Below are 14,170 nucleotides of genomic sequence, written 5' to 3'. Positions count from 1 at the left end.
CTTGGAATTGCGCATGGTGATCTTAGGCTTGTGTGCGGCTGCTCGGCCATGGAAATCTATTTCATGAATCTCCCGACAAACAATTCTGGTGCTTCCACGTTGCTTCCAGAAGTAGTTTGGAACTCAGTAGTGAGTGTTGCAACCAAATATTTTTACGCGCCGGTCCCTTTCTGTGAGCTTGTGTGGCCTACTATTTTGCAGCTGAGCCATTGTTGTTTCCACTTCACAATACTCTACTCAGCAAATTGGATGTAGCCTATTACAGTGCCATCCGTTTTGTCACCAAAGCCCCATATACTACCCACCACTGCGACCTGTATGCTCTTGTTGGCTGGCCCTCGCTTCAAATCCGTCGCCAAACCCACTGGCTCCAGGTCACCTATAAGTCTTTGCTAGGTAAAGCCCCACCTTATCTTAGCTGACTGGTCACCATAGCAGCACGCACCTGTAGCATGCGCTCCAGCAGGTATATTTCACTGGTCATCCCTAAAGCAAACTGCTCCTTTGGCTGCCTTTCCATCCAGTTCTCTCTTATAGTCTTATAAGTGTTATGGTTTTATATCTCCCTCACTAACTCATTGCACTTGTACACAACCCATCTGTAAATAGCCCACCCAACTACCTCATCCCCATATTGTTTTTGTTTTTTTGCTCCTTTGCACCCCAGTATCTCTATTTGCACATTCATCTTCTGCACATCTATCACTCCACATCACTCCAGTGTTTAATTGCTAAATTGTAATTATTTTGCATGTATGTATGTTTGTTTATTCCATGTGTAACTCTGTGTTGTTATTTGTGTCGCACTGCTTAGCTTTATCTTGGCCAGATCGCAGTTGTAAATGAGAACTTGTTCTAAACTGGCCTACCTGGTTAAATAAAGGTGAAATATATTTTTAAATAATAATAATTGAAAAACAGCTCTTACAGTTGACCGGGGCAGTTCTAGCAGGGGAGAAATTTGACGAACTGACTTGTTGGAAAGGTGGCATGTTGAAAGTCACTGAGCTCTTCAGAACGGGCCATTCTACTGCTAATGTTTGTCTAAGGAGAATGCATGGCTGTGAGTTCAATTTTATACAACTGTCAGCAACAGGTGTGCCTGAAATATATACTTTCGTACATACAGTTGAAGTCGGAAGTTTGCATACACCTTAGTCAAGTACATTTAAACTCAGTTTTTCACAATTCCTAACATTTAATCCATGTAAAGAATTCCCTGTTTTAGGTCAGTTAGGATCACCACTTTATTTTAAGAGTGTGAAATGTCAGAATAATAGTGGAGAGAATGATTTATTTCAGCTGTTATTTCTTTCATCACATTCCCAGTGGGTCAGAAATGTACATACACTCAATTAGTATTTGGTAGCATTGCCTTTAAATTGTTTAACTTGGGTCAAACGTTTCAGGTAGCCTGGGATTGATTTGCACTTTTCGCACCTAAGTGCGTTCATCTCTAGGAGACAGAACACGTCTCCTTCCTGAGTGGTATGGCGGCTGCGTGGTCCCATGGTGTTTATACTTGCGTACTATTGTTTGTACAGATGAACGTGGTACCTTCAGGCATTTGGAAATTGCTCCCAAGGATAAACAAGACGTGTGGAGGGCTACAATTGTTTTTCTGTGGTCTTGGCTGATTTCTTTTTATTTTCCCATGATGTCAAGCAGAGAAGCACTGACTTTGAAGGTAGGCCTTGAAATACATCCACAGGTACACCTCCAATTGACTCAAATTATGTCAGTTAGCCTATTAGAAGCTTCTAAGGCCATGACATTATTTTCTGGATTTTCCAAGCTGTTTAAAGGCACAGTCAACTTAGTGCAAGTAAACATCTGACCCACTGGAATTGTGACACAGTGAATTATAACTGAATAAATCTGTCTGTAAGCAATTGTTGGAAAAGTGACTTGTGTCATGCACACAGTAGATGTCCTAACCGGCTTGCTAAAACTATAGTTCGTTAACAAGAAATTTGTGAAGTGGTTTAGAAACATGTTTTAATGACTCCAACCTAAGTGTATGTAAACTTCCGACTTCAACTGTATGAGGTATTTTTGTTCAGTGTAGAATACGTCACCGTCCCGCACACACAGAGCAGCACAGTGCATTTACTTTCGTAATTTCCAATGTCATTAGCCACAAAAAAACATTCCAGCCTTTCAACATACTCCTCCCAAGACCTATGCTTTTCATCAACAAACTCCTTACTCTTCCCATAAAAAGCCATGATCACATCAGAAAATCCACTTTTATTTATTTAACTAGGCAAGTCAGTTAAGAACAAATTCTTATTTATAATAACGGCCTGCCTCGGCCAAACTCTAACCCAGATGACGCTGGGCCAATTGTGGACCAACCTTTGGGACTCCCAATCACGGCCAGTAAGTGACACAGCCTGGAATCGAACCAGGGTCTGTAGTGACACCTCTAGCACTGACATGTAGTGTCGTAGACCACTGCGCCACTCAGGAGCCCATTTTATGTTTACTCACAAATCCTCCTCAAACATTCCAGTCCAGAGCCGCCTCGTGTTCAGTACTACTGACATTGGTATCCTTACCCTGTAAGCAGTATATGGACAAGGTATGACATCAATCCATGCTTTGGTTTAGTTTCCCTGGCACTGTTTCCAAATGCTAACGTTTTAGCATTTGTGGCACAAAGCCCATTCAAGTCATGGGCCCATTTTTCACTAATAAGTGACTTTGCTGAGCTTCACAACTCATTTGAGATACTTTGGGATGATTTGAACGATGTGTAAACATTTGTAATGTCGGTCCCATGACACAAATGCTAAAACATGAGCATTTGAAACAGTGCCAGGAAAGGTAATCCAAAGGACGGATTGCTGTCATATCTAGGCTGCTTACAGGGTAAGGAAACCAAATATGTCATTTTGTAATTTGGGTGACATATCCCTTTAAAGATCTGAACGATGAGAAGTCCACATTGATTTAATAACAAAATAAAATAACTGTTTTCGATAAATCAATGGAGGCTGCTGAGGGGAGGACTGCTCATAATAATGTCTGGAACGGAGTGAATGCAATGCCATCAAACATGTAGAGACCATGGGTTTGATGCCCTTCCATTTTTTCTGCTCCAGCCATTACCACGATCCTGTACTCCCCAATTAAGATGCCACCAAACTCCTGTCGGTGAAATGTGTTATTTTACAGGGTCAGCCATAGCAGTACGGTGCCCTTGGAGCAAATTATGTGCCTTGCTCAAGGACACATCGGCAGATCGTTCACTTTGTCGGCTCGGGTATTCAAACCAGCCACTTTCGATTGCTGGCCCAACGCTCTAAACGCCAGGCTACCTGCCGCCATTGTCACCATGGGAGCACAACACGCCACATGTCCAATGTTCTTTTCCCTGGGGTAAGTGAAAATATCAAACAGCGAGGATGTGTCTGTCGGCTCTGCCACGCCAGTGGGTGGGTGGTGTGGAGGAATGGATAGAGTTTTCCCTTGTTTTCAGGTCAGAGATGAAGCCTATTCTCTATTGAGCATGCTTTTTAAACCAGGACTACGCTCAATCTGTGTCTGGGCAATGAGACAAAGATGTTGATTTACAACAACAAAAAACATTCAAATCCAGAATAATATGATAGGACTATTTTCTGAAGGTGACATTTTTGAGGATGACTTACTGTATCGATGTACATAGAGTACACAGGCTGTGGATGGTGAAGCAATGGTGGTTCATTGGAAGGGTGGGGAAATGGAGGGGGGGGGGGGCGATTTATTGTAGACTTGATAGAAGTAAGATCAAGGTCTTTATCTGGGAAACAGCTGGAAATCCATTAGCTTCAGTGTGCATGGCCTTCACATCCTGTTCCCACCAATTATTTAATTAGGGTAGAAATGCAATGTTCTACTTCACTTAATAATAACGTTCTATGTTCACTTCCCATTCTGCCTGAGCTGAATTTTGTCCCATTTTATTGCAGGTGACGTGCTGTTGTTGTGTTGTTAATGGACTGCCCAGAAAGCCTGGTCCTTTTCCATGTGGCTTTAAAGAATGGAAAAGAGGTAAAGAGTAGGTTTGCATCAAGCTTTCACATTGGTGACTCACACATTCTCATGAAAGACTGCAGAAAATCTTTCAGGCTACAAACCTATATACCTTTCAGAGAATCTGCCCAACAAGCCTCCTACTCAAAACAGTTGTATGTGCAATCGACCTCATACTGTGACAGAATAGAAAGGGTATCATTTGGATCTAGTACATTGGACCTGTAGTGACCAATGGCGTTCATTGCAGATACCTCCATCGTTTATATAAAAGTGAGTTGTAAGACTACAGTACGTGGGTGAGAAGAAAATGCCCGGGATAGTATGGTCTGACTTTTGGTGTCTATTGTGTATCATACTGTGATTGTCTTGTGCATAAATAAGGTGTTGATTGTTGTATATATTAGGGGTATGTGAGACTCCTGTCCAGAGTTGATTATTAGGAAATGGAACTATACTAATTTGCTCAATTTATGAAACAAACAACAATTTGGTCTGTCATTGTTTGTTGCAAATAACATTGCTGCCTAACTTTGCTGCCCCCCCCCTTCCCTCTTCAAAAGGATCAGAATGGAACTAAGCTTTAAAGCTTTATTGTGTTACCCTAGATGATTTTCTTAAATTGTATGTGGAGGCGTCAATTAATCAATCTATATGAAATATATTACCTATTCTCATGCATTTTTCATGTATCTATATGCAATATGATGTTTCCTGATGTATTGTTCATATATTAAATATACTACTTTTCCCCGTATATTGTTCAAAAATGTACATGATTTCCCCATGTATTTTTTTTATATGTTTATACAAAATGTGACATGTGAATGGGTGACATGATTGCCTGGCCGCACAATACTCACAGCTAGAGAAGACCAGGGGACAGGAGTGCTCATCCATAGGGAAGTTGTGGAGCTGCAGCTGGCACTCTGCATTGATGGTCAACCTACAGCACGAGTCAGAGAGAGGCCGTGAGTGAGCATTGCCATCGTTTCTCACATACACCACTGGTGATGTGAACGTGTCATTTATTGATGAAGACAGCATAGGGTGTGAAATAAGGGAAGGCTGGCTCTTGATGTTGTTCTTACATACTGCACATGCTGAGAAAGAGACAGAGAGCCATAATGCTGAATTTCGCTGCTATGCTGTTTCCATTTTTTTTGTTAGTGTGAAAAGAATGAGCGATTGCAGGGATAACAAACTGGCACCTTGTTGCATGCCTGTGAGAGACCTAATGGGCCACCTATTATCCTGACATGACTGCCAGTGCCAGGGGGCTGGAGATTGCCGGTCGGCCGGCCGGCTGGTCGCCTCCGAGTCTGGTGAGCCCTTCAAATTGTTATTTTCCTTGAGTAACAAACTCCGGCAGACTAGTTAAGAAAAATGACTGGATGAAGAAATGCTCTCGTCCCGGAGTTATGTAGGTCATCGGACCGAATTTCACCCTATTCGTCTTCTCTTTTTTCTTCTCCTTCTCCTCTTCCTCTGTCTCCCTGATAAAATGTCACTCTTGTTTACATTGGCTTGACTGAAGTTCACAGTGAAGAGGAATTAATGAGAGCTTAGATGGGAGCTTGATTCACTCCATTGTTTTAATCAGACCAGGATGCCACTCAAGAAGATTTATAGATCTGCTAAATGATAATGCTGATGAATAATGCTAACTGAATAATTACTGAAAATGCTCATTAATAATGCAAACTGATATTTCTCACTGACAACGCTCAACAATAATCATCACCAGTAAATCAAATCACATTGTATTGGTCACCTCACATATTTGGCAGATGTTGTTGTGGGTGTAGCGAAATTCTTATGTTCCTAACTTCAACAATGCAGTAATACCTAACAATACACACAAATCAAAACAAATCGAAAGAAAGGAATTAAGAAATATAGAAAAATTATAACGAGCAATGTCAGTGTCCGGAATATAAATATATATGTATATGATGGTGTGTATAAACATTATGGGCATTATATGACGCTAAATAACAAATCTCAGTGATAATGCTCAATAATAATGTTCAGTGATAGTGCTCATACACTGTATAATGCTAAACGATCATTCTCAAAGATAATACTAACCGATAAAGCTCACTGAGAATGGCTGATCTTGTATGATTTCGCATTGTGGAGCCAGCCAGGTCAGTGCTGACAATAATTAACCTGCCCACACATTATTTTCCTTTGTCCTGTGCTTTGCCTGTTGCCAAGGGAATGCCTCAGTCAGTGACGCAAACAGCAGGGTGATGTCTCTTTTCTCAATGGAGGTGAGTCCATGGTTGAAAACGTTGCAAAAAAGGACTGAATGGATGACATGTATGCCCTAAAAAGCATGACCTCTCTAAGACAGTGTACTTCAGTGTGTAAAGCGAGTGTACCAAGTATGCTAACCCACATAATGGATCAATGATGAAAGAGACAAAACAATGTCTGTCTTATCATAGAGTAGACAGACGTTTATTTCTGTGTAATGGCGTAGCAACAGTATGTGGCACAGACGTCAGTGTGTTTGTACCACCTTCTTATACTGTGTTGAACTCTACCTGAGTTCTGAGGACGTTAGAATATTCTAGATCTTCAGTTCAAAGACAGGTAGTAATGACACCATTTTAATTTATATTGTCTTTTTCTTTCCTTTCAAGGGAAAACCCAATGTTTGCTACACTGTAAATTCTGAACTAAGATGGAACGATAGTTGGCTGTTCAAAACAACAATGTCTGTGACATCTGATAAAGAAAAGCCATTTATTTTACCTCAGCGTGTATAATATCTTCCCATCGTTCCAGATACGCAGAAGCTGATTGGGCATCGTAATCCAATGAGAGTCTGCGTTCTTGGAGTTTCTGAAGATGGTGTCAGGGACCCAGATCATTCCCACCATGTTGCTGTTTAGAGTCAGGATCTTCATAGTGCTGTTGTATTGCAGACGGCTGTCGATCCACGTCTGTGCAAAAATGATGTCAATTTCGTATTCCTGTAACAAAACAGAACAAAATGACCTTTAACCTACATGTATTATTACATATTTTATGATCCATTTTGGTCCCAACTCTGGAGAATATATATATTTTTTCATTGAGAGAAGCTGCACATCGCTGTGTTGATGGTCTACCCGAACATAGAGACAGGACGAGACAAGACCTTTGTTCTCTTAGAATCATTTATGGTATGTTTTGTCTATGATAAGACAAGTTTAAATTGCCTTAACATTTAAAAGTGCTAAAAAATAGAAGTATTTCTCTTTTCCTAATCCCTTATGTTGACGTCCCCCGGAAACCACATCTTGATTCTGACGGGTGACCTTTTGGAAACTTTTACAGGCACATGGGACCTGACTTTAATGCAGCACTAATTAGAGTGTGATGGGTGCAGCACGACTGTAGCTGTTACCATGACCTTAAGGAGTAAAAGGACAGTCGATCACACAATACGTCAGTCTAAAGAGTATATTACTCAAGCCTCCCAGACAATAGCCACAGTAATTTATAATATCTGGTTTGGCTCAGTTGGTAGAGCGTAGCGCATAGCACAGGTTTAATGGGTTTGATTCCCGCCGGGGCAACCCTAAGAAAAATGTATGCATGCATGACTGCAAGTTGCTTTGAATAACAGCATCTGCTAAATGGCATACATTAATGTATGAGAAATAAAGTGAAACGGGCTTGATCAGACAAACTAGTATCACAGATAAGATACATAATTTACCTACATTTGAATTAATAATGCTGATCTAACATTTTACAATGTTATTCCACCCATGAGTTTCTCACTGGCTAAGTTACGAAGATAAATGTGAAATCAGTGATTAATCGCTAAGGAAATCTGAAAACCCCAAAATACCAGGTATGCATTTATTCCGCTCTCTCCCCCTCTAACAGCTTCTGTGTAGTCCTGTAATACCCTTGAAATGTAAGATGAAGGTCAATAAACTGTTTGTATAAATAGGAATAGATATTTTCCTCAGAGGCATCGCAATTAGTTTCACTTCAGTAACTTAATTACAACCTTAAGACTGCAATGACATTTCATAGTCTTGAAAAAAATGGCTAAAACAAAGAAGATGACTTGCTTCCTAAACCACTGCTAGACCCGGCTTCCTTACATCATACAGGTGTGTACAGTAAACTACTATGTCATCGGACAGTAACTCAGGGTATCTTTTATTTATTTAACCTTTATGGACACAGCAAAGTCACACTGAGATCCAGGTCTCTTTTACAAGGGTCAGTGCTATCCGGAATCCTTGGCACGTCCCTACCCTAAACCCTAACCTTTAACCCCTAGCATTACCCTAACCCTTGGATGTCCCAAGGATCCCAGTACAAAATGCTCACATTAGGAAAGAGCTAATCAATCCCGGCGTGTGCACTCATCACTAATCATGAGTAGCCTAGGTCTCTAATTAAGGTCTTAACATGCCTGTAGGGGACTACATTTTCCAAATTCAGTCTACCCTGGAGTCTATTCAATCTCTACACTAAATGTAAGGAATTTAGAAAAAGCCTTATTATCTACCTCAGATGAGGGCCATAAGCAGCTGGATATGATTGCTACTGTTAAAATCATCACTATGGCGATAATATTTGGTTATAAAATACACGCTGTGCTCAAACAGCTTATCAGTGTAGAGATGGAAAAACCACATCCTCTTTCCTCGTTCTGTGTCATTAACGATTATGGAAATCATTATGAAAGCTCATACCCACGCTTTTAATGGCTGATGCTACAAGACGTGAAAAAGGCAAAGCAACAGTCTTACCACGATGAACTGTGAGTTCATAGAACGCCGCAGCCCGTCTGGTGTTCAACCTTCCCAAGTTCTCTCACGTCACCCCGCTCCTCCGCTCTCTCCACTGGCTTCCAGTTGAAGCTCGCATCCGCTACAAGACCATGGTGCTTGCCTACGGAGCTGTGAGGGGAACGGCACCTCAGTACCTCCAGGCTCTGATCAGGCCCTACACCCAAACAAGGGCACTGCGTTCATCCACCTCTGGCCTGCTCGCCTCCCTACCACTGAGGAAGTACAGTTCCCGCGCAGCCCAGTCAAAACTGTTCGCTGCTCTGGCCCCCCAATGGTGGAACAAACTCCCTCACGACGCCAGGACAGCGGAGTCAATCACCACCTTCCGGAGACACCTGAAACCCCACCTCTTTCAGGAATACCTAGGATAGGATAAAGTAATCCTTCTCACCCCCCCCGCCCCTTAAAAGATTTAGATGCACTATTGTAAAGTGGCTGTTCCACTGGATGTCTTAAGGTGAACGCACCAATTTGTAAGTCGCTCTGGATAAGAGCGTCTGCTAAATGACTTAAATGTAAATGTAAATGTAGTTCAAATTAAACATGTAAAAAAAGAGGTCAATTATGAATGTACCTTAGCCTCTGTCGGTCGTTACAAGGCTAAGAATTACTCCCAGAGCGCAACTTCCAGGCCAACACTAAGCACCCCTCATGAATTTAAAGTCCAACAGCAGGCACTAAAATGAGCATGTCAATTGCGACATTATGAAAGGTCAAGTGAGAAAAAATGATGCTCCGAGGAATTACAGCATTACAGTACAATGCCACGATCTGTAAATCCACAATATCAACCCATTAGAAGTACTCACAGTCTTGTGTATGATTCATTACACTTGCTTCCACACACATTTCTGTTCTACATTGTTTATTTAGCCTGGTCCCAGATCTGTTTGTGATCTTGCCAACTCCATTGCTGTCATTGTCAAGACAAACTTTTTTTTTGCAAATTATATATATATTTTTTAGAAAGGCTTACAGTGAGGAACCAAAAGGTCAGTCTTGTGTAAAAGGTTGGCCAACAATGGGCAGCTTGCTTGTAGAGAGCTTTGAACTTTTGCATGTTGTGTATGGCTGGCTGTGGCTTCTGCTACGGGTAGCCCCGTTGCCTTGGACACAGAGTGAGCCTCCCAGATATAGCCTAAAAATAGCAATTCCTGTGAAGATGTCCCTTTAAACAAAATGTGTCAATAATTCAGTGAGTACATCAAGTAACCAGTGTCATTAAACGATGGTCATTGTGGTTGAAATCTACAATCCAGAAACTCAATGTGTGGGATACTTGGGAGAATCTGTGAAAACAATTGTTGAAAACAAGACAATGAAAACATTTTGAAATGTCTCACATTTTTCTTTTCGGATATATACTGTACTAAACGAATGGTATTGGATTAGCCCAAGGGAACCACTGCGTTCCTCTGTTGGCTAACAAAAAAAAAAGGTATATATTTTTAACACTAATTGTCACTGTAAATCCTAGCTGACAGCTGTCAAACTATATGAGTATGGATATTGGATAGCAAAGCTAATGGAATCCAACAGACAAAGTATTTCCGATGCTCATTGCTCTATGACGACAGAGGTATGATGACACCAATTATTAGAAAGGGGAGATACGATCTGGGCCTGTAGCCTTCATATAGTCCCATATAATCATATAGCGATCTACTGGAATATGGAGGAGGGTAGACAAAGTCTAAAGTTCATACTAGCACACCACATAGAATACACACCAAATTATGAATATGAGTTGTTAAAAGCATTGGGCCAATGACTGAAAGGTTGCTGGTTTGAATCCCGAAGCCGACTATGTGAAAAAACTGTTGCTGTGCCCTTGAGCAAGGCACTTAACCCTTATGCTACTGTAAATCCTTCTGGAGAAGAGCTTCTGCTAAATGACTAAAATGTACATGTAAGTGGTATAGTATGGATATTGAGACAGATGTCCTGATGCAATCCTTTAGAGATCTATCAGAAACTGAAGGTTAGACAGACTGCATAATAGGATGAGTTCTCTGTTGGTCGAGTAAACACTACCCACTGATCTACTGTTGTTCCCCTGAGACCTGGTGTCACATCTTAGACGCACTCCATTTTCAACACGGCGTCGTCAAACATCCCTCTTCCTCTCTGTGGGGTGGCTCCTCAGTAGTGAACATTATGTAAGCCGTTGTTATCTAGGTTAGACATTTTGGCAGACTCTTATCAATCTATTTTCATTCTGAGGAGAGCAAACAATCAGACAGGTTCTGAAGAACTTATTTTTGTCTTTATTGGCGCTAATCCTGTGGAACATAAAAATAACCATGCCCTGGAGAAGAATATTGATTCCTCATATTCACACAATCTTTTTTCACTCGGCAAAAATGCACTAAATAACATCATAGATCCATCATTTTTCAATGGCACCACATGAAGCACTGTAGCGTTGCGAGATCTCATGGAGAGAGAGTCATTATCTTTAACTGATGGACTGTAGGCCGAGATTACTGTGGCATAGTGTCCTCTTTTGGTCGGCTAATTCGACGTGCTATCTTTCCTGAATAGCACCAGCAACTATGACCACTGCACTCTGAGATAATGGTACTTAATCAGACATGCTCCCATCACACTCTGTCCTAGATTAATATCTGCTTCAGTGACGTTGACTCATCCGAGGACTCAGTCCCGTCGGTGTAAATAAACCCTAACCATTCCCCGATGGCAAAACAAGACTCTCCTTCTCTTTGGATCGCTAACAATGCCGATGGAACATCGGGTCTGGGTGACTACATACTAGGCTTATACTGTAGATATGGCTTAAACAGAAACAATTATAGTAGAGTACATACCATGAACATAGAACATCATGTCTGAGTGAGTAGCCTTTGTTGACTATACAAACCCAATATATATTATTGCGCATTATCAATATGGATGGGTGTTACACAGTTCCAAATTACATCAAATACTATGTCCATAGAACATCATACCTGGGTGAGTCTATTGACTGCCAACCCTACTGTATATGAACATGTAACAATTACGGTTGATGATCAATATGGATGCCCTGTTCCATACAACCCATCGACTTGACCTGCTGCTTTGTCTTCCAGAAACAGTTCTGATGATCTAAATGCGTTAAATGGACATTCGAGGCATGGGAGGTCACTCCTCAGTTCACAGGGTGACGCTCGGGGTGCACTGAAGTGTGACGGGGGGTTTGCAGCTAAGCCGAGCTGAAGAAATCGGTTGTTTTTCTTTTCTTCCTGGCTTTTGTAATGTTGCCAGGACAAACAGTTACAGGGGCGGGGCTAAGGGAGGGTGTTGGGTGCTCCTATAGGCTATCGTAGTCTAGCCAAAGTCACATCGTGGTGGAGATCTGTGTGACTCACCAATCACTGTGTATCTGAAATAATCAGGTAAAAATCCAAGGTGGGGTGAACATCATTCAGTTATGTGATGGTCTGGTGACTCACTGGTAGGTGTAGCTGTTGATTCTAAACAAAAATGGCTATATGGCCTGAATGAACTTCACAACAATAAAAAAACAACAGCACACTACACTACCCAAGATCACAAAACATAGGGATATTACATATAGGATCAATTTAAGTAAATAAGCAACAAGGCTTAAGCACTCTGATGTATATCACACTAAGGGTTGTTCTTACTACAATGGGAGCTAGAGTTGTATTGCACCCTCACACAGTATTCATTCAATATCCATTGCGCTATCACTGCTAAGCATTTGAGCTATGTACATTTGAGCGATTTTACATTTGAGTCATTTACATACAGACCATACCGATTCAGTTACTACGGGTATAACAGTTTGAGTCTGAGCACTGTGACCACAGGCTCTATTTCTCATTCCATCACCCACACATCCCACTTCACCACCAGATACAACTGCTTTCCTGTGCAGCCCAGCTCACAGGGGATATGAAGGACGATGGAAAGTGCATCTTGCCTTTACTCTCTTGGCCCACAATTGACCTTTTTTTCAAGCGGCACAGAAAACCAAAGTAATCCAATTATGTTCATGATAAGCAGGAGAGAGAGAGAGAGATAAATATTCACTTACCATGTCTATTGATGATACAGGTCCGATGCTATTGACGTATATGTCGACGTCGATAAGCGTTGGTTTAACTGTAAAAGACAGAAGGAGAAATCACTGTAAAAGCACATTTGAACAACAACCAAGTGTAGTAGCACTGCCAAGCCTAGGGTGCCATGTCGAGAGTGTTTGAAAGGACATGCCTACATATCTGCCGTTGACTCTGGTCGACTTTCAACCGTGTCTGAAGGAGGAAAACACCTGACACATATTGATTTTGGGGGTGAACTATCACTTATCATAAGTGATGCTTATACGAGAAGTGGTTCACCAGTTTCATTCCAGGCAGTCACCTTTCACTTGAGACATAGGAAACTGTTTTCCGCACGGCTCAAATCTGTTGAAATAACATGCCATAGACGATTCCAACCCTACATTTCACAATTCAATTTAAAGCCTGTTCTCTATACCTAATCTTACAAGGCGTAGCTGTAATGAGCAGTTCACGCTTGCGTGGCTAAGTGCACCTCTGTCATTGCACATTAGCCTCTTTCATAGGCTTTGGCAACTTCGACAATTAACTGTTGAGGTGGTGCAGTACACACATCAGACTATGACAGAAAAATACCCACAAAGACATATTTTAATTGCGACAGGGTGTAATGGAGGAATAGATATTTGAGAGTTTTGCAGAATTCAGACGCAAGAAAATAGCAGAGTACATCTTGTCTTTTTTTTTTTTAAATGTGTCTTTTTATGTATTTATTGTTTACTTCTATTTATTTAGTAAATAGTTTTTTTTTTTTTTTTACATTTCACTGTAAGGTCTACCTACACTTGTTGTATTTGGCGCATGTGACGAACACAATTTGATTTGACAAGACATGATTAAGTTCCACTTTAGCCACTATCGTCAAATAACACAATGTACATGTAGGGCAGTCACTGGGTAAAGTACTTTCCTGGGGTTCCTGGGTGCACATTTAGTTTTTTTGTCCTAGCACTATACAGCTGATTCAAAGAACCAACTAATCACCAAGCTTTGAATCAATTGTGCAGTGCTAGGGCAAAAACCAAAACATGTCCCCAGGAGGGGCCCCAGGACCGAGTTTTGGAAACCCTGCTTTAAAGGAAGTAGAATGGTGCTATTGGAATGTTATTCAAAGTTGTAGTACAGTAGTTTTACTGTCAAATTCAATATAATCATGACATATGGGAAGGTGAATGCACTGCCCATACGAATCCTCTGTAGAGTTTCCCCATATGTTTAATCTACGCTGCTTTGACTTGAGTTTGTTCA

At 41.2% G+C, this 14,170-nt stretch overlaps 1 protein-coding gene across 1 annotated transcript in view; it reads right to left on the bottom strand.

The window, feature by feature from the left end:
- Positions 1–14,170, bottom strand: part of LOC115133091 (gamma-aminobutyric acid receptor subunit gamma-3-like) — a 40,422-nt gene that overhangs the window by 15,016 nt on the left and 11,236 nt on the right. The window contains exons 3-5 of the mRNA XM_029665979.2: positions 12,895–12,962; positions 6,784–7,004; positions 4,884–4,966 (exon numbers count right to left, since the gene is read on the bottom strand). Coding sequence (XP_029521839.1) covers positions 4,884–4,966; positions 6,784–7,004; positions 12,895–12,962 — 372 coding nt within the window. The remainder of the gene's footprint in view (positions 1–4,883; positions 4,967–6,783; positions 7,005–12,894; positions 12,963–14,170) is intronic.

Source organism: Oncorhynchus nerka, linkage group LG2 (genome assembly GCF_034236695.1).
Source record: "Oncorhynchus nerka isolate Pitt River linkage group LG2, Oner_Uvic_2.0, whole genome shotgun sequence".
Classification (NCBI taxonomy): Eukaryota; Metazoa; Chordata; class Actinopteri; order Salmoniformes; family Salmonidae; genus Oncorhynchus; species Oncorhynchus nerka.
This window is presented reverse-complemented; position numbering and strand designations above follow the sequence as displayed.